The 20,078-nt window shown below is 58.3% G+C and overlaps 1 protein-coding gene and 2 long non-coding RNA genes across 4 annotated transcripts in view; 2 read left to right on the top strand and 1 right to left on the bottom strand.

Annotated features, from left to right (window-relative positions):
• LOC102686858 (alpha-actinin-3) overlaps positions 1–20,078 on the bottom strand; it is a 27,196-nt gene extending 7,118 nt beyond the window's left edge. For both annotated transcript variants that reach the window (XM_069180438.1, XM_069180439.1), the window contains exons 1-13: positions 19,621–20,078; positions 7,676–7,790; positions 6,683–6,802; positions 6,506–6,592; positions 5,135–5,222; positions 4,708–4,786; positions 4,285–4,366; positions 3,344–3,429; positions 2,351–2,443; positions 1,402–1,632; positions 729–876; positions 474–624; positions 94–202 (exon numbers count right to left, since the gene is read on the bottom strand). In XM_069180438.1, coding sequence (XP_069036539.1) covers positions 94–202; positions 474–624; positions 729–876; positions 1,402–1,632; positions 2,351–2,443; positions 3,344–3,429; positions 4,285–4,366; positions 4,708–4,786; positions 5,135–5,222; positions 6,506–6,592; positions 6,683–6,802; positions 7,676–7,790; positions 19,621–19,755 — 1,524 coding nt within the window. In that variant the 5' untranslated portion in view covers positions 19,756–20,078. The remainder of the gene's footprint in view (positions 1–93; positions 203–473; positions 625–728; positions 877–1,401; positions 1,633–2,350; positions 2,444–3,343; positions 3,430–4,284; positions 4,367–4,707; positions 4,787–5,134; positions 5,223–6,505; positions 6,593–6,682; positions 6,803–7,675; positions 7,791–19,620) is intronic.
• LOC138224109 (uncharacterized) lies at positions 1,675–4,767 on the top strand. Its single transcript, XR_011182455.1, has 2 exons — positions 1,675–1,743; positions 1,968–4,767. It is a non-coding gene; the product is annotated as an uncharacterized lncRNA (long non-coding RNA).
• Positions 10,499–16,465, top strand: LOC138224111 (uncharacterized). Its single transcript, XR_011182457.1, has 2 exons — positions 10,499–11,205; positions 11,872–16,465. It is a non-coding gene; the product is annotated as an uncharacterized lncRNA (long non-coding RNA).

Below are 20,078 nucleotides of genomic sequence, written 5' to 3'. Positions count from 1 at the left end.
TGTTCCTCTTCTCGTCTCTGGGCTCTCTAAACCAGTGCCAACACGCACGCCGCACTCCTGGCACTACCGGGGCGGCAGGGCCTTGTACAGTACCTCCAGCGCATCTCTCCTCTTCTGGGTGAGGGTGCCTAGATTGTCCCACTGGTCGCAGATGCCCTGGCAGCGGGAATTCACAGTGGCGGCATCGTGGTAGTCCAGTTCGCTGGGTAAGGGCAGAATGCGAGTCAGAGAGAGCTGTCGCCGAGCCGGCCGTTGTCAAGGCAGGCTCCTCCCCCTAGTTACAGCCCCCGCCCCCTGGAATAGAACTGCCTGGGTGTCCCCGCCCCTATTACTGTGACACGCCCACTTGGGGGTTAAGCCACGCCCCTACACCTCCCCTCCCCTCTCTCTACCTCTGTCTCCCCCCCCTCTTTTCTATTCGTCCTCCCACCCACCCCACTCCCTTCCGGAAGCTTGTTCCCTCCCTCCCTCACTTGAGCTCCTGGGCGATGGCGGCGATCTGCTCCACTCTGTCCTGGTGCGCGGCCAGGTCGCTCTCGAAGGCCTCGTGCTTCCTCATCAGGGCGCGGATCTCCATCAGCGAGGCCGACTCGTAGTCCTTCTGCGACAGCAGTTCCTCCTTACCTGCGGGACAGGCGGCACGCAGGGCGTCGGACACAGAGCCATCGGCGCACCCCCCTGCCCCCCGCCCGCTCCCCGCCCACGCCCCGGCCCGGCCCGGCCCGCACCCCTGGTCCAGGTCTCGTGCAGGGCACACTTCTGCTTGAACTTCTCCGCCAGGTGGTCAAGTCTCTCCAGCCGCCTGATCTCGGTCAGCAGCCACTCCTCGTAGCCCTTCTCCACCTGCTCCAGCCCCTTCCAGGCGTTGGCGATGTCCTGAGAGAGGAGAGGGGGTACGGGGGTAGGGCGTCACTGAGGTCAGAGGTCAACCAGAGGGGGCAGGATTGAGTCACGGAGGTCAACCAGGTGGGTCAGGAGTGAGTCATGGAGGTCAGAGCTGTGTGAGGAGTGAGTCAGAGGTCAGATGTCAACCAGTTGGGTCAGGAGTGAGTCACGGAGGTCAGAGAGGAATCAGGTGAGGCAGGTGTTAGTCGCTGAGGTCAGACGTCAATCAGATGGGTCAGGTGTGAGTCACTGAGGTCAGAGGTCAACCAGGTGGGTCAGGAGTGGGGCACACAGGTCAGAGCTGTGTCAGGAGTGAATCAGAGGTCAGACGTCAATCAGGTGGGTCAGGAGTGAGTCACAGAGGTCAGGGAGGAATCAGGTGAGGCAGGTGTTAGTCACTGAGGTCAGACGTCAATCAGATGGGTCAGGTGTGAGTCACTGAGGTCAGAGGTCCATCAGGTGGGTCAGGAGTGGGGCACACAGGTCAGAGGTGATGGGCGGCCCGGGGAGGCGTACCGAGACCATCTTGCCCTCCGAGGGCATGAAGGCGGGCCGGTTGCTGAGGCGCAGCTTGGTCTGCAGGGTGTTGAAGTTGATCTCCAGCTGGCACTTCTCCTGCACGCGGGGCGGCTTGTGGACGCGGCGGTAGTCCCGGAAGTCCTCCAGCTTCTGCTGCATGGCGCGCATGGTCTGCTCCGCCACGCGGTTCTCCAGCCAGGGGATGGTGCGGCGGATCCACTCCAGGAGCTGCAAGCAGAACAGCCATCAGGGGGACGGAGACCCCCAGCGGGAGGAGGAGGAGGAGGAGGGGTCCAGGGAGAAGGGACTGGCGCACGCACTACGACATGCAGCCATCAGGTAGGGGGCGGAGCCTCCCTGAGGGGCAAGGCCAGGTGAGCCACGTCCCAGCCAATCAGAGCGGGCGAAATTGGCCCTGCGCTCTCCAGTTTGGCCAACCCCAGAGCAGGGAGCAGGCCAGCCCAACACGTACTGGCAGAGCCACTGCCATTTGTAATGCAATGTTTCTTTATTAGCCCTATACAATTTCTTGCATTAGGAATTTGTCTTTTCGCATACCCCAGCTTTTCTCCATGGAGACACAGACACACAGGCAAGAAGAGAAGCTGGGGGTCAGAGCACAGGGTCTGCCATTGTACGGCGCCCCTGGAGCAGTTGGGGTGAAGGGCCTTGCTCAGGGGCCCAACGGAGTAGGATTCCTCTGCTGGGCGCGGGATTTGAACCGGCAACCTTCCAGTCACAGGCGCAGATCCTGAGCCACTGAGACACCGCTCCGCCCCATTCTAAGGCTCAAGAGGAGATGGCACAGCGCGGGGAACAAGAATTTCTTCTTGCTTAGGAATTTAGAATGGTGGCGCCCACCCCAATCTGAGAGAGGGCCGATGTGTCCGGGGGGTGGGGACAGAGGCCCAGGGAAGGGCCGTGGACCGCCGCCGGTGTCCTTTACCTCGCTGGCCAGCTTCTCGTACTCCTCCATCAGCTTCTCGTTCTCCTGGTTCACGGCCAGCACCTTGCAGATCCTGTTGGCGGCTGTCTCAGCCTGGGGGGAGGAGAGAGAGGGAGACCCGTTAGCCGCTAGCGGCTCGCGCTGCTGAGGACAGGAGCCTCTGCTGCTGCAGAGTCTCAGACAGTAGGATCTGGTCTGGAGTCTCACCAGAGGGACGGTCTCTCGCTCACGGGGAACACAGGGAGTAAGGGGCAGAGCTGGGGCTCCAACTAGGAACCTCCTGGTCTACCAAGACTGGACCTGACCCTCCAGACCAGCTGGCTTCCTGCTCTACTAGGACTGGACCTCCAGACCAGCTGTCCTTCTGGTCTTCCAGGACTGGACCTGAACCTCCAGACCAGCTGGCTTCCTGCTCTACTAGGACTGGACCTCCAGACCAGCTGTCCTCCTGGTCTAGCAAAACTGGACCTGACCCTCCAGACCAGCTGGCTTCCTGCTCTACTAGGACTGGACCTCCAGACCAGCTGTCCTCCTGGTCTATCAAGACTGGACCTGACCCTCCAGACCACCTGGCTTCCTGCTCTACTAGGACTGGACCTCCAGACCAGCTGTCCTTCTGGTCTTCCAGGACTGGACCTGAACCTCCAGACCACCTGGCTTCCTGCTCTACTAGGACTGGACCTCCAGACCAGCTGTCCTCCTGGTCTATCAAGACTGGACCTGACCCTCCAGACCAGCTGGCTTCCTGCTCTACTAGGACTGGACCTCCAGACCAGCTGTCCTCCTGGTCTATCAAGACTGGACCTGACCCTCCAGACCAGCTGTCCTCCTGGTCTTCCAGGACTGGACCTGACCCTCCAGACCAGCTGTCCTCCTGTTCTTCCAGGACTGGACCTGAACCAAGGACCAGCTGTCCTCTTCGTCTAACAAGACTGGAGCAGCGGTCTCATGACCACAGCCATTCTGACAGTGAAAGGACTGGACAAATGGTACCTGCTCAGCTCCAGCGAAGGCATGGTAGAAGCAGGACACATAGGTCATGATAGCTTTCTCGTCGGGTTTGGGGGTGTTCACAATATCTGTCAGAGAGCAGAGATACCCACAGTCAACAACACAGCTACAACACAGTACAATCTTAACACTACTCCAGTACTACTCTTAACAGACAGCAAACAACAGAGCTCTGTCTACAGTGAGGCTGTCCCAGACACTGGGGGTCTTACTCACCGTCAGAGCTCTGTCTACAGTGAGGCTGTCCCAGACACCGGGGGTCTTACTCACCGTCAGAGCTCTGTCTACAGTGAGGCTGTCCCAGACACCGGGGGTCTTACTCACCGTCAGAGCTCTGTCTACAGTGAGACTGTCCCAGACACCGGGGGTCTTATTCACCGTCAGAGCTCTGTCTACAGTGAGGCTGTCCCAGACACCGGGGGTCTTACTCACCTTCAGAGCTCTGTCTACAGTGAGGCTGTCCCAGACACTGGGGGTCTTACTCACCGTCAGAGCTCTGTCTACAGTGAGGCTGTCCCAGACACCGGGGGTCTTACTCACCGTCAGAGCTCTGTCTACAGTGAGGCTGTCCCAGACACCGGGGGTCTTACTCACCGTCAGAGCTCTGTCTACAGTGAGGCTGTCCCAGACACCGGGGGTCTTACTCACCGTCAGAGCTCTGTCTACAGTGAGGCTGTCCCAGACACCGGGGGTCTTATTCACCGTCAGAGCTCTGTCTACAGTGAGGCTGTCCCAGACACTGGGGGTCTTATTCACTGTCAGAGCTCTGTTTACAGTGAGGCTGTCCCAGACACTGGGGGTCTTATTCACCGTCAGAGCTCTGTCTACAGTGAGGCTGTCCCAGACACTGGGGGGTGTAAATACAGTGTAAATACCAGACCATATAAAGAAATGAGCATCTCTGCTCTGCTCTGCTTCCTCACCTTCTGCGTCAAGCATCTTGGGGATATCCAGGTATTTCTCAGCCACTTCGAAAGCAGTGTTCAGGTTTCCGATAGGGTCATCCTGGACAGACAGTGCGAGAGTGGGGCTGTCACAGACCTGGTGCAGGGTGTGTGTGTGTGCACTCCGCATGCCACTCAGGAAACCTAAACCACACACACACACCCCCCTCAGCTTTTACCCTGATCTCTCTGGGCTCTACTGCGCTGTACTGTGCTTTTACCCTGATCTCACTGGGTTTACTGCACTGTACCTTCGCTTTTACCCCGATCTCACTGGGCTCTGCTGCACTGTACTGTGCTTTTACCCTGATCTCGCTGGGTTCTACTGCACTGTACTGTGCTTTTACCCCGATCTCACTGGGCTTCACTGCACTCTGATTTGAACACAGGCTCAGGGGGCACCTTTCTCAGTTTGGAGTAATCGATGAGGTCGGGTCTGTGTCTGTGAATGAGAGCGCACAGCGCCAGGCCGTCCTTCCAGCTGGCTCACGGAGAGGGAGAGAGGGGAACGGAACAGAGCCGTCAGAAGCAGTGAGGAGGAGCAGGTAAGGGAGTGCGTCCGAGACAGGAGGGGAGGGCAGGTGGGAGGCGAACAGCAGCAAGACAGGCAGCAGGAGACAGGGTGGAAGAAAGAGATGCAGAAAGAGAGAGTGATCAGGTTAGAATGGCGATTAAAAATCACTACAGAGATTCTCCGAAAACACGCACAGCAGGAAAGGAACCCCGTGTGAAATTAAAAGGGAGAAAGAAACTGCAGGAACCCCGAATGCTTCCAGCGCCAGAGCTGGGGTGGCGTCTTCCCTGCAGTCGGCACGCCAGCTGGGCTCACCTGATGTGGAAGTTCTGCACATTGACGTTCCTGTAGGGGGCAGTCTTTCTCTGGCACCATAGCAACAGGCCCTCCTTCGCCGAGGTTTCTGCGTGCAGGGAAAGGGCCGAGAAAGAATGAGGGAGACGTACAAACGACAGGTGTGCAGTGAGACAGGTCCGGGCGTGTCTGATTGCCTGTGTCTCTAGATGACAGGTGTGCGGTGAGACAGGTCCGGGTGTGTCTGAGTGCCCATGTCTCTGGATGACAGGTGTGCAGTGAGACAGGTCCAGGTGTGCCCGTGTCTCTAGATGACAGGTGTGCAGTGAGACAGGTCCGGGTGTGCCTGTGTCTCTAGATGACAGGTGTGCAGTGAGACAGGTCCAGGTGTGCCTGTGTCTCTAGATGACAGGTGTGCGGTGAGACAGGTCCAGGTGTGCCCGTGTCTCTAGATGACAGGTGTGCAGTGAGACAGGTCCGGGTGTGCCTGTGTCTCTAGATGACAGGTGTGCGGTGAGACAGGTCCGGGTGTGTCTGAGTGCCCGTGTCTCTGGATGACAGGTGTGCAGTGAGACAGGTCCAGGTGTGCCCGTGTCTCTAGATGACAGGTGTGCAGTGAGACAGGTCCGGGTGTGCCTGTGTCTCTAGATGACAGGTATGCAGTGAGACAGGTCCAGGTGTGCCCGTGTCTCTGGATGACAGGTGTGCAGTGAGACAGGTCCAAGTGTGCCTGTGTCTCTAGATGACAGGTGTGCAGTGAGACAGGTCCAGGTGTGCCTGTGTCTCTGGATGACAGGTGTGCAGTGAGACAGGTCCGGGTGTGCCCGTGTCTCTAGATGACAGGTGTGCAGTGAGACAGGTCCGGTTGTGCCTGTGTCTCTAGATGACAGGTGTGCAGTGAGACAGGTCCAGGTGTGCCTGTGTCTCTAGATGACAGGTGTGTGGTGAGACAGGTCCGGGTGTGTCTGAGTGCCCGTGTCTCTGGATGACAGGTGTGCAGTGAGACAGGTCCAGGTGTGCCCGTGTCTCTAGATGACAGGTGTGCAGTGAGACAGGTCCGGGTGTGCCTGTGTCTCTAGATGACAGGTGTGCAGTGAGACAGGTCCAGGTGTGTCTGAGTGCCTGTGTCTCTGGATGACAGGTGTGCAGTGAGACAGGTCCGGGTGTGCCCGTGTCTCTAGATGACAGGTGTGCAGTGAGACAGGTCCGGTTGTGCCTGTGTCTCTAGATGACAGGTGTGCAGTGAGACAGGTCCAGGTGTGCCTGTGTCTCTAGATGACAGGTGTGTGGTGAGACAGGTCCGGGTGTGTCTGAGTGCCTGTGTCTCTAGATGACAGGTGTGCAGTGAGACAGGTCCGGGTGTGCCTGTACAGGTGCATCTTTCTCACTGACCCTCCACTGAGATGTCCTGGATGGCGAATCTCAGGATGATAGTCCAGATCATGCCCAGGGTCATCTTTGTGTTGCCATCCACAATCTCTGTAAGGAAGCAGAGATACGGTCATTCAGCCTGCTGTTCCCACACCAGCCCGAGCCCCCCCGAGCCCCCCGAGCCGGGGGGCGACTCACCCTCGGCGCCGATGGACACCAGCTTGACCCCCTTGCTGCAGATGAAGTCCAGGGCCTTGTTGACGTTGGCGATCTTGTGGAAGCGCATCTTCCCTTTGTCTGGTTTGGGCAACCTCTCACCTGTTGGCAAATAACACGAAGTTACTATCCCACACTCTGCAGACAGGCAGGCCCACCCTCCCTACCCTTACAGACAGACAGGCAGACAGGCACGCCCTTACAGACAGACAGACAGACAGGCACGCCCTTACAGACAGACAGACAGGCAGGCCCACCCACCCCACCCTTACAGACAGACAGGCAGACAGGCACGCCCTTACAGACAGATAGACAGACAGGCCCACCCACCCCACCCTTACAGACAGACAGGCAGACAGGCATGCCCTTACAGACAGACAGACAGGCAGACAGGCACGCCCTTACAGACAGACAGACAGACAGACAGACAGGCCCACCCACCCCACCCTTACAGACAGACAGACAGACAGGCACGCCCTTACAGACAGACAGACAGACAGACAGGCCCACTCACCCCACCCTTACAGACAGACAGGCAGACAGGCACGCCCTTACAGACAGACAGACAGACAGGCCCACCCACCCCACCCTTACAGACAGACAGGCAGACAGGCACGCCCTTACAGACAGACAGACAGACAGACAGGCCCACCCACCCCACCCTTACAGACAGACAGGCAGACAGGCACGCCCTTACAGACAGACAGACAGACAGGCAGACAGGCACGCCCTTACAGACAGACAGACAGGCAGGCCCACCCTCCCCACCCTTACAGACAGACAGGCAGACAGGCACGCCCTTACAGACAGGCAGACAGGCAGGCAGGCAGGCAGGCAGGCACGCCCCACCCTACAGACACAGGCACGCCCTTACACACAGACAGGCACACCCCACCCTACAGACAGTGTCTTTCCGTGTCAGCCCAGGAGTGTGTCAGCCCAGGCGTGCACCTGTCTGTCAGCTTGTTGACTCACCTGAAATGACCTCCAGCAGCAGCATGAGTTTGAGTCCATTCCGGAAATCCTCCTCAATATTCTCGATCTGAGTGCCGGCTTTGCGCAGGTGAGAGTTACACCAGGCTGTGAAGGTCTGGGAAAGGCGAGAGAGGAGAGGTCAGAGTTCAGAGCTACAAGAGCAGCACAGGTCTCAGTCTTTATCGCAAAAAAACGGAGACACTGGGCCGTCTGGCTCATATCCGGCTGGAAACAGGAAACAGGGAGTGGGCGGAATGAGACCGGAGAGGCAGGTGAAAGCCAGGGACAGGGGTCCGATCCTGCTCCGCGGAGCAGGGAGCACTCCCACTGATCCGGGGGCCGGAATTCAGATGTGATGACTGCATAGCCATGCTTATAGAAGGGAATTCTGGGAAGAAAGCCAATGTTTCGTGTTGTGGTCAGAGAGCAAACTGTGAGAGGGGAGAATCTACAAGCAAGTGGGAGAGAGACAGAGCAGCTGTGTGGAGGAGGTCCTGAGGCTGCAGGGATGATGTCCTAGAGTGTGTACAGTGTGTAGCCTGCAGTGAGGGTGTGCAGGGTGTGTACAGTGTGCAGTGAGGGTGTCTAGGGTGAGTACAGTGTATAGTGTGCAGTGAGGGTGTGCAGGGTGTGTAGAGTGTATAGCCTGCAGTGAGGGTGTGTACAGTGTGTATACAGTGTAGTGTGCAGTGAGGGTGTATACAGTGTGCAGTGAGGGTGTGCAGGGTGTGTACAGTGTAGTGTGCAGGGTGTGTACAGTGTGTATACAGCGTAGTGTGCAGGGTGTGTACAGTGTGTATACAGTGTAGTGTGCAGTCAGGGTGTGTACAGTGTGTAGTGTACGTAGTGTGCACAATGTTTGTGTAGTGTACAGTGTGTGTACAGTGTGTAGTGTGTGTGTGGCGTGTGTGTAGTGTCTGGAATGCTCTTCTCCCTGTAATCTGATGTAGCTGCAAGCAGAGCTCTCAGCACAGGTGACTCCAGGCACGCTTGACCAAATTTAGACAGGCTGCCATCCAGAGCTGGCTGTGAGGCAGGCCAGCCGGCTAAATCCAGCCACGGGACAGCTGAGCCGGCAGGATTCCTGAGCCGGGATCACGCTCCCCGCTCCTCGCCACGCTGGGAGAGATGGGAAATGGGAAATGGGGGGGCTCATTCCGGGATACGCAAAAAATGATCCACATCCTCCTGGATCCTTTGTTTTTCCTCTGTGAACATCAGGAATTCTCCCGCACCAGAACCGCCGGACCAGCTGTCCTCCCAGTCTAACAGAACCGGACCAGAACCGCCGGACCAGCTGTCCTCCCGGTCTAACAAGACTGGACCTGAACCACTGGACCAGCTGTCCTCCCGGTCTAACAGAACCGGACCTGAACCACTGGACCAGCTGTCCTCCCGGTCTAACAGAACCAGACCTGAACCACCGGACCAGCTGTCCTACTGGTCTAACAGAACCAGACCTGAACCACCGGACCAGCTGTCCTCCCGGTCTAACAGAACCGGACCTGAACCACTGGACCAGCTGTCCTCCCGGTCTAACAGAACCAGACCTGAACCACCGGACCAGCTGTCCTACTGGTCTAACAGAACCAGACCTGAACCACCGGACCAGCTGTCCTCCCGGTCTAACAGAACCAGACCTGAACCACCGGACCAGCTGTCCTCCCGGTCTAACAGAACCGGACCTGAACCACTGGACCAGCTGTCCTCCCGGTCTAACAGAACCAGACCTGAACCACCGGACCAGCTGTCCTCCCGGTCTAACAGAACTGGACCTGACCCACCGGACCGGCGGTCCTCCCGGTCTAACAAGACCGGACCTGACCCACTGGACCAGCTGTCCTCCCGGTCTGACAGAACCGGACATGAACCACCAGACCGGCTGTCCTCCCGGTCTGACAAGACCGGACCTGAACAACTTGACTAGCCCTGTTCCTGAACCAGAGGTGGCACCCACATTCGTGAAGGCCGGACACCAGGGAGAGTGATCTGGGGTAAACAGGGCACCCCCCTATAATAAGACAGCAAACACCACCAGGTGGGTGTGGCCCAGCAATGAGGCATGAACTGTGACACAGGGAGACACTTCAGTCAATATTATTCTAACCACAGCTCTTCTGGAGCACGACCAATCGACGCAATTTAATCGTAGAATGACATTCCCCATACACAGGAATTTAAAATACACCAACACTGTCCCAGACACTGGGGGTCTTATTCACTGTCAGAGCTCTGTCTACAGTGTCTGTAGTACAGTAGTCACTGTAGCTCCACTGTCTACAGTGAGGCTGTCCCAGACACTGGGGGTCTTACTCACTGTCAGAGCTCTGTCTACAGTGAGGCTGTCCCAGACACTGGGAGGATTATTCAGGGAAGTAACTGTATCACCAGTAAAACACTGTCCCGTGCACGACAGCGCAGGTTGGGGGATTTGGAGGTCAGGATGTTAGGGACCCCAGGGAGAATGAGTTCAGGGATTAGCACCTGTTGCAGGAATTCCGCTGCATATTAACAACCCCTGAGGGCTGGAATGTGCCCGGCGTGCCACCTGCTCCCTGCCCATTGTGTGAGGAGAGGACTGAGCCCTTCACTGGGAGATGAGTCATCCTCCCCCTGCCCGCGCCAGCGTCGTCACAGGAACCGCCAGGCTCCGATCCCGGAGCGCACGTGGGGGCGATTAACTGAGGAACGGGAGGGAAAACAGAGCCAGGTCCATCTCGCCCAGCTGCTCCCGATCACGGTCACTGACACGGCTCCCAGTGGGGTCCGAGTCTCCCCTGCCCACGAGCCAGGCGGGTCCAGCCAATCCCACTGCGTCTCACAGGGCTCTCAGATGTTGTTTTCCTGAGTGAACCATCGGCAGTGTCCGGCTCCCATCCCAGGACACTCTCCTTTCCGCAAGATCCTTGATTACCAGCCACTGTTTTCTCCACACCTGTCAGCGTTGCCAGAGAGAAATCCTAAATCCTACATCTTTTCCTGCTTACTGAACAGCATTCCCCGCTGCCCCTTCTCATCAACCAGCATGGGGTTCGGGCTCTACCATCTTACCCACTGGCACGCGCGTGGAAGTGCATTTAAAATGGCAAACAGGGAGAAACAGTTGTTCCTGTACACAAGGAGTGGTGGGAGTGTGGAACAAGCAGCTCAGCCCTGCGATTGGAAGCCGCAGGCTTCTTCCCGGAAACAGCTGGCTGAGATTCCCGGATCGATCGGCGACCAGACAGGGCTGACGGTCTCCTGTCCGGGCTGGAGACCCTCCCGGCCCCCTCTGTCCGATCTATCTCGGCCGGAGCCGACAGACGGAGCTGGCTGGGGCCTGCCCGAGAACGGCAGATCCCCGGAACGAATCGGTGGTGCGATTCCGACCAGGAGCAGGGCTTTCCGGACAGCTCCATTTTTTGTACTGTCTGTGTGGAGTCTGCATGTTCTCCCTGGGTTCCCATGGCTCTCCTCCAGGTGCTCCGGCGTCCTCCCACAGTCCGAAGACACACTGGGAGGTCCACTGGCTTCTGGGGAAACTGGCCCAGGTGAGTGCGTCAGTGTGCTGCCCTGTGATGAGCTGGCGTCCCGCCCAGGGGGTACCCCGCCTTGCGCCCATCGCGTGTCGGGAATGCTTTTCTTGTCCCTCGGATATATCCAGTCACACTGCACCCCTCAGCCCCCACGAGATCCACCCCCCCCTCTCCCTCACCTGTCCCAGCGCAGCAAGCACAGCCGAACTGGAGAAGGTCACCCCTGCGCTCCACTGCCATGTAAGGGGGCATACCCAAAATACTGGGGCTCCTGGGGGGGGGGGAATCGCTCAGGAACCCCGTCTTGGGACCAAGACCTCCACATTCACACGTCCTGCACTAAGCTCTTGGCCTGCAGGGCTGTTCTATCAGTAATGAGCACTGAGGATTACACTGTACAGTGTAGAGAACAGAACTCTGAGCTGGGGGGCACCAGCGCCGATCACCCCACCCTCTCGGCACCCCAGATCCACACAGAAACGTACACTGGCCAGGCTGGCCTTGAGGAAAAACACCACACAGCCTTCCTGGGAGCTCAGAGCTGCCTGAGCTGGTGCAGGAGACCTGCGGGCCTGTACTGCTGCTGCTGCTGCTCCTGCTCCTGCTGGCCCTGTTCAGCTCCCTCACTGCACAAACGAGTGGCTTGTCTGCAAAACGTGCAACTCTTCTTTTCCTGCCCAGAGCTATGGAATTTTATGGTGCTTCTCATCCGCGTCTGTAAGACCGGGAAAGAGTCACACAGGTCACGTTCGTCCTGTTGCCAAGGCGGTTAGGGGTTCGAATGAGTAACTGAGAGTCTGCCTGGAACACTGGACACTAGCAGCTGTGAGTGTGTGGGGCTCCAGGAGCAGGACTAGGGATACCCGCAGGAGAGACAAAGACCCCCCAGGACCAGGACTGTGGACCCACACAGGAGAGACAGCACCCCCCTCAGGACCAGGACTGGGGACCCCTGTGCTCCCAGCTGTAAGGACGCCCTCTTAAAGTAATGTGACCCACCAGATCCCAACAGTGCTGACCCCCAGTGACCCCCTGGAGCAGCTCTCTGACTCGCGACGTCAGCCCAGTCTCCGAGAGTCGGAGCAAAGGAGTCAGCAGAGTAATTATTCTGGGAGCTGCAATGTGGCTCAATCCGGCCAGAGAGGACAACATACAGGGTCATCCTGATTTATAGGCGACCGAGTCCAGAGTGTTGACGGACAGCCGCAGGCTTCCAGTTCTGGGGTGGGGTAGGGTCTGCAGTTCTGGCCGTCTCCACAAGGTGGCAGAGGTGAAAATGGGGAGTCGGAGTGGGATCATATCGATCAATACCGATAGGCGATAGGTGACGCTCCTGCATGGCTGGGACCCGCTGTGACTGCCTTGCAGGGTTTCGAAGTGACGTCTGGGGCAATGTTAAACTGGGCGGAGGAGTACCGCAACACATTTTCTCCATATGCGTCAGGCCACTTAATGTAATTTAAAAAAAAAATCAAAACTAATCTTGTGTAGATCTTCACAAAATAGTTTATCTAATCTGTACTGTGTTTTTACCCTGATCTCGCTGGGCTCTACTGCGCTGGACTGTGCTTTTACCCCGATCTCACTGGGCTCTACTGCACTGTACTGTGCTTTTACCCTGATCTCACTGGGCTCTACTGCACTGTACTGTGCTTTTACCCTGATCTCACTGGGCTCTGCTGTCCTCTAACTGTGCTTTTACCCTGATCTCACTGGGCTCTACTGCACTGTACTGTGCTTTTACCCTGATCTCACTGGGCTCTACTGCACTGTACTGTGCTTTTACCCTGGTCTCACTGGGCTCTACTGCGCTGTACTGTGCTTTTACCCTGGTCTCACTGGGCTCTACTGCGCTGTACTGTGCTTTTACCCCGATCTCACTGGGCTCTACTGTGCTATACTGTGCTTTTATCCCGATCTCACTGGGCTCTACTGCACTGTACTGTGCTTTTACCCTGATCTCACTGGGCTCTGCTGTCCTCTAACTGTGCTTTTACCCTGATCTCACTGGGCTCTACTGCACTGTACTGTGCTTTTACCCTGATCTCACTGGGCTCTACTGCACTGTACTGTGCTTTTACCCTGATCTCACTGGGCTCTACTGCACTGTACTGTGCTTTTACCCTGATCTCACTGGGCTCTGCTGTCCTCTAACTGTGCTTTTACCCTGATCTCACTGGGCTCTACTGCACTGTACTGTGCTTTTACCCTGATCTCACTGGGCTCTACTGCACTGTACTGTGCTTTTACCCTGGTCTCACTGGGCTCTACTGCGCTGTACTGTGCTTTTACCCTGGTCTCACTGGGCTCTACTGCACTGTACTGTGCTTTTACCCCGATCTCACTGGGCTCTACTGCGCTGTACTGTGCTTTTATCCCGATCTCACTGGGCTCTACTGCACTGTACTGTGCTTTTACCCTGATCTCACTGGGCTCTGCTGTCCTCTAACTGTGCTTTTACCCTGATCTCACTGGGCTCTACTGCACTGTACTGTGCTTTTACCCTGATCTCACTGGGCTCTACTGCACTGTACTGTGCTTTTACCCTGATCTCACTGGGCTCTGCTGTCCTCTAACTGTGCTTTTACCCTGATCTCACTGGGCTCTACTGCACTGTACTGTGCTTTTACCCTGATCTCACTGGGCTCTACTGCACTGTACTGTGCTTTTACCCTGGTCTCACTGGGCTCTACTGCGCTGTACTGTGCTTTTACCCCGGTCTCACTGGGCTCTACTGCGCTGTACTGTGCTTTTACCCCGATCTCACTGGGCTCTGCTGCGCTGTACTGTGCTTTTACCCCGATCTCACTGGGCTCTACTGCACTGTACTGTGCTTTTACCCCGATCTCACTGGGCTCTACTGCACTGTACTGTGCTTTTACCCTGGTCTCACTGGCCTCTAACCACTATTAATTATTAACTCATTTGGCCGACACTTTCATCCAAAGCAGTTTACATCTGTTCACTCTTCCACACAAGGTCCTGGAGTACCTTGGCGCCTCTCCTGGGATTTGAACCCGAAACCCCCCAGTCAGGAGGCCGGAGCCCTGCCTGCGCCTGACCCAGCGCCCCGGTCCGTCACCCCTCCCCTCCGGCGCACCGAACTCCCGGGCCTTCGAATCCGCGGCCCGGGCAGGTTCTCCGGACCAGAACCGGCCGTCCCCTCCACCCCCGTGAAGACACACACGTAACAATCGCTCCGCCATCTGTGTCCTCCCCCCCCCCCATCAAGCTCCCTGCTCCTCCAAAATACCTGCATGAGCTCACGCCCCCCACCCCCTCCCCCCGCGTGCCCCAGCAGTTTATAGACACTGCCCTATAAGGACAGGGCATCTAGAATAGCAGCTGCCACCCGATCGGCCCTCCCTGCACACCGACACCCCGGAGGAACTGGAGGGCTCCGATCCTGAGCACGGCCCGGCGCTCAGCGCGACCCAGGTGCCCGAAATCGTCCAGGGCGTCGGGACTTCCTCGGTGAACCGCGAACCAGGAAGGGCGGGTGGAAACGAAGGCGGAAGTGGGAGCTACGTGGAGACGGACTTCTTGACACTAAGGGTGGTGGGAGAGTGGAACGAGCCGCCCAGCCACTCTGCTGAAGCCCATACTGTGGTTGCCCTCAAGGCGGACCTAGATGAGACCCTGGGATCAGTTCAACACTCGCGCCCAAACAGAGTTGCTGTGCCGATTCAGGCGCAGAGAGTGGACCCATCAAAGCAGTATCCAGTATTTTAGCGCTGGTCGATGTTCTTGTAAAACCCTGTGATCACGAAAGCATCTGTCCCCACTTTCCCTCGTTGCCTTGTTCTGCTGCTGCTCTCCTACCTCCTCCTGCCTCTCCTAGTCCAACAGGGTCGCTCCTGTTGCTCCGAGTGGCCCCATGCCTCCGTGTCCCGTCCCTCAGCCAACAGTTGTGCCACCCTCACCTCTGACCCCTCACCCCTGACCCCCGACCCCGACTCGTGTCAGGTTTCAGAGGGTCAGTAAGGCCAGGTTATACCGGGCTGTCAGAATGGGAGATATCTTCATATGGGGCAACCCCAAAATACATAGGTGTCACCAGTTCGGGCTTTTCCAGGACAGGCCACTTCTGGGAATGAGGAATTGTCTCCTTCCACCGCGTTACTTCCTGAACGGATATTCCTGCTCAGGGTTAGGTCAACTCGTATCCCATCCTGGAAACACAAGGGGCAGGCGGCCCCACTCCCCGACCGGGGCGTCAGCCCACGGTGGGGTGGACACATCTACAGAGCCCGCGAGTCGCCCGGTGACGACCCACACGCACAAGGGGAGAACGTGCAAGCTCCACACACAGGGTGGGCTCGAACCCGCGAGGCAGAAGCGCCCCCCAGCCGCGGCACGTGACACTTAAATCACGCCACTGGGACGAGCCAGGAAGATCGGAATGACAAAGAACGGACTAGCCCAGAACGTCTGATCCTTATCCACGCCCGACAGAGCTGCACCAGACACTCGGAGGACTCCGGGGAAAACGTTTCCGAAGCTGGAGCTCTCTCGCCCCGCTGGGCTCACACTGACACACGAGCGCGGAGCTGCCGGCAAACGCCAGGGTCAGCGGTCCGGCTCAGGTCCAGATCCAGCTGGGATCCCGCCGGGCTGAGCCTCTGCCGGAGCAGCGGAGGAGGCCAGTGGGGACCCCACCCCCCACCCCACACCATTCCACCGCCAGATCCCACCTGCGCCCGCCCGCCTTCGGTGACTCTCCCTCTCGGAGCCGATCGCCTGGATCCCTCGATCCCAGAGCCCTCGCAGCGTCTACTGGGCCGAGGCCCTGCTTATTAGCCACAGAGAAATCGGCAGGCAACAGAAACTGTGAGCAGTCTAGTTACATCACTAATTGCGTGGAAGCAGCCCAAGCGCCAAGACATTCGGTCTGAAATCGAACCAGCTAAGCTGGAACTGCAAACTGGTCACCGAGGGCCGACCCAGATCACGGTCCGGTTGAAAACAGGGCGTACAGACTATATACAAGCTGGTCTGTCTGAAGAACCGACGACCACTCTAGGACATCGGTACATACGCCAACAAATACTTCCTTTCTGACTCCTGACCCATCCCTCCCTCCCTTCACTGTTCCAACCACTAGTTCAGCCACTGACTTGATCAATTACTTCATTGATCGTGAATCGCTTAATCGCTGCTGCCACCAAACATGACTTGGGGATCATGGGGACAGAAGGACCGGCAGTGACCCCCCCACGCTGTGGGCCAGAGAGGCCAGCTCCAGCCCCAGCTGGTTCTCCAGATCTAGCCAAATCGGAGCCCAGACCCGCTGGGAGAAGCTGTTCAACTACAGCTAAGCCAGTGATGAGTTAACGGGGTCATCAGGAACCTGTGTCCCACTTTTCTAAACTGGCTCTTCCAGGCACATCCTCAAGCAAACGTTTTAGATCACGGAAATAACCCACTCATGTCCTGTTTCAAGTACCTCTAACAGGCTGGAAAACTGCACTGGGGTGTCCAGTGGGGACAGGGTTGGGGCTCACACTGCACTGGGGTGTCCAGTGGGGTCAGGGCTGGGGCTCACACTGCACTGGGGTGTCCAGTGGGGTCACACTGCACTGAGGTGTCCAGTGGGGTCAGTACTGGGGGTCACACTACACTGGGGTGTCCAGTGGGGTCAGCGCTGGGGGTCACACTGCACTGGGGTGTCCAGTGGGGGTCAGTGCTGGGGGTCACACTGCACTGGGGTGTCCAGTGGGGGTCAGTGCTGGGGGTCACACTGCACTGGGGTGTCCAGTGGGGGTCAGCGGTGGGGGTCACACTGCACTGGGGTGTCCAGTGGGGTCAGCGGTGGGGGTCACACTGCACTGGGGTGTCCAGTGGGGGTCAGTGGTGGGGGTCACACTGCACTGGGGTGTCCAGTGGGGGTCAGTGGTGGGGGTCACACTGCACTGGGGTGTCCGGTGGGGGTCAGTGCTGGGGGTCACACTGCACTGATGTTAAATACACAGAATTGATCGCTCACTCCTGCCAGAGAACAGGGTGGACTAATCAACCCGATCGAAATTCCGGGTAGCGCCGGGGCTCACACCTGTAACCTGCCTGACGATTCTGACCTTTCACCCCCCACCCCCAAACCCACATCTGTCCAAGCAGCCCTGGTGTCTGCAGGGGTCGCCCCCTTCACACGCCAGTGACTGGCCTGTGCTTTTCAAAGTCCCCCGAGTCGGAGCAGACGCCACACACGAGGAGGATGTTCGCCAAGCCGTGCCCGGCTCTTTCGCCTAGAGACCGGGCGCTCGCTCACTCCGCCATGAGCGGAGCCAGGGCGACCAGCGTGTCGGGAGAGGCTGGAGGAGTTCTCCGCGTGCCTCCGATAACAGAAAGCTGGAAGAGAAGCCGGGAAACTGAAAAACGACTGGGAAGGAGGAAGACGGGAGAGCGCTGGAAGGTCTCGGTGGACACTGCCTGCCCGAGACGCGCAGGTGACGCGGAGCGGTGCAGCTCTAAAACTCGCTCTGCTGCTGCCGGACAGGCGCTCGGCCGGCCGGAGCGACGCGTGACGCCGCCGATATTTGCAAGGAGTGACATCATTCCCCCCACCGCCGCGGGCACGCGTGTTGATTACAAGTGTTTAATTACAGCGGATTAAAGAGAAAGTGTTTTTTTTTTTGGTAAATAATATCGGGCAGACGTCATGGAGGCGGAGAGGAAGCGCGGAGGGCGAGGGGTGGGTATTTTTAGAAGATGATTCTATTTGCGTCGGACGCCCCCTCCTATCCTCTCGGCCTGTCCCAGACCCCCCGGCAGCCCCGGGTTCTAGAGGCGCGGCTGTACTCCGCGAGCGAGCTCGATACGGGTCTGGATCAGCAGTACGGACGGGTCCCACTGAGCACCGTGTGTGCTCCAGCTTGTCCTTCTCCTCTCCCTCTCTCCCAGACTCCTCTTTCTGATCTAGACTCTCTCCCCGACTCCTCTTTCTGGACCAGACTCCTGTCCCAGACTCCTGTCTCTCTCCCAGACTCCTCTTTCTGATCCAGACTCCTCTCTCTGCTCTGATCTAGCCTCTCTCTCTGGTCTCTGGGAGTCTCTCGCTCCCTCTCTCTCCCATCTGTCCGGGTCGCTCAGTCCCGACAGGAATCCGCTGTCGATCCCCTCGCGCCCAGCGTGGCGGCTCTGGCGCGCGGCTGCTCTAATCAGCCGGAGCCCCGTTAATCACCCCGGGCAGCGCGCTCAGCCCGAGAACCTGCCCGGTGCGTCGCCAGGTGCCCGGGGGGGGGTGAGGAGGCTCGGAGGCTCGGATCAGCGCCAGCTGCCGGTCCGGTTTAAAATAAGAGTTTCTCTCCGGCGCGCTGAGGTATAAATGCATTGAACTTGTGGAGATCACCTGCGTTTACAACCCACGGGGGTTTGCGTCCAATTGTTTTAACTGGCGTGTTTTAATTGGGGGGGGGGGGTCCACGTATCATTTTTAACACATGTCCCCCATTTGTGTTCAAAATTATACTTGGACTGGGGAAAGAGAGAAAATGCAGAAGCAACGTTGCCCGTGCGGTAGACTGAGGAGCAAGGGGGTTCACCGACACGTCTTTGAGGAGGCGGAAGAAAAAAAGCCCCTTGAAATCGTCCCGTTGCGTTTTAGCACGAACCCCGAGGGGCGCGTTCAGAACGCGAGCCGTTCCCGCTATTAATAAACCTCCCGCCTCCCCCGCTGACGTCACCGACACCCCCCCGGCCAGCGCCCGTCTTAGCCGTGCTTCTCAGTATAGGCCGGGGAGGGGGGGCAGCGGTGTCGGCTATCCTCCTCAAAAGAACCAGCTGGATAAGCAATGACCCTCCAGGACACACACACACACCGACCCCCGAGCGCTTCCGTCAGCTCCTTCATCCTTATTGATAAGACCGCTAAGAGGGTTTCGCCGTTGGTGCGGGATTCGCTCAGGGGCACAGCTCGGTCCCCGGGATCCGCTCGGATGTGGTGAACTCATCATCATCATCATCATCATCACGGCGGTATTTTTAGGGGGTACTGTAAGGTCAAGAAACTCTGGGGGTGGGGTTAGGGTTAGAAATAGCCCTCTCAGCTATGCGCTGCGGAATGCGCCCGCAGCAGGTGCGACGCCCGCCTGCCCGGCCCGGGGCAGCTGGAGCCGCCGAAACCACCCGGGGCGGAGAGAGGTCCGACTCCGGCCGGCTCCCGAGCGAGCTGCGGCCCCGGGTCCCCCCCGGCGCGAGAGAGAGAGGGGGGGCTCCCTTTCAAAGCCCACAGCTCAGCTATTCGCACACCTGCGTGTATTTTGTTGTTGTTGTTTTGGGGTCTTTAGAAGGAAGAGAAACTCCTTGGAGAGCCAACCGCCCCACGGCCTCACGCGCGTCCTGCCTCTCGTTTTAGGGCTCCCTTTCCAAGTCCCCCCGCCAGCAGAAACCGATTCTCCCCCCCCCGGCTCCGGGCTCAGACCGGGCTCCTACCTTCCTCTGCTGCTTCTCCCAGGCCGGGTCCAGCAGGAGGTCGCGGTCCCAGTCGTCCTCCTGCGTCATGTACTCCTCGGTGGAAGTGACCACGTAGGAGGTGCTGTACTGCACCTGCTGCTCCACTTGGGTCATGTCGGCGCCCTGTTCGTCGGCTCTCCTCCGTCTGCAAACACCTCAGCGTCCCGTCCGCTCGCGCTGCTCGAGGCCCGGGGGTCGTCTCAGGCGCTGGACCCTGCTCAGAGGGGGGGCTTTCTCGTCTCCGGGGGAGGGGCAGGTGGGGAACGCCGTCTACACGCCTCGGGGGGCAGAAGGCAGGTCCAGATCTCTCTCAGACGGGCGCCCGTGCGCTTGTGGCTGGTGCTGGTGCTGGTGCTGGTGCTGGTTTCTGCTGGTGGGGCCGCTGCCGCCGGTGCTGTCTCTCGCCAGTACTGCTTTCCTGGTCAGAAGCGACACAC

This window comes from Lepisosteus oculatus, chromosome 18 (assembly GCF_040954835.1).
Source record: "Lepisosteus oculatus isolate fLepOcu1 chromosome 18, fLepOcu1.hap2, whole genome shotgun sequence".
Taxonomy (NCBI): Eukaryota; Metazoa; Chordata; class Actinopteri; order Semionotiformes; family Lepisosteidae; genus Lepisosteus; species Lepisosteus oculatus.
Note: the sequence above shows the minus strand (reverse complement) of the source record. Positions and strands in the feature narration are given on the sequence as shown.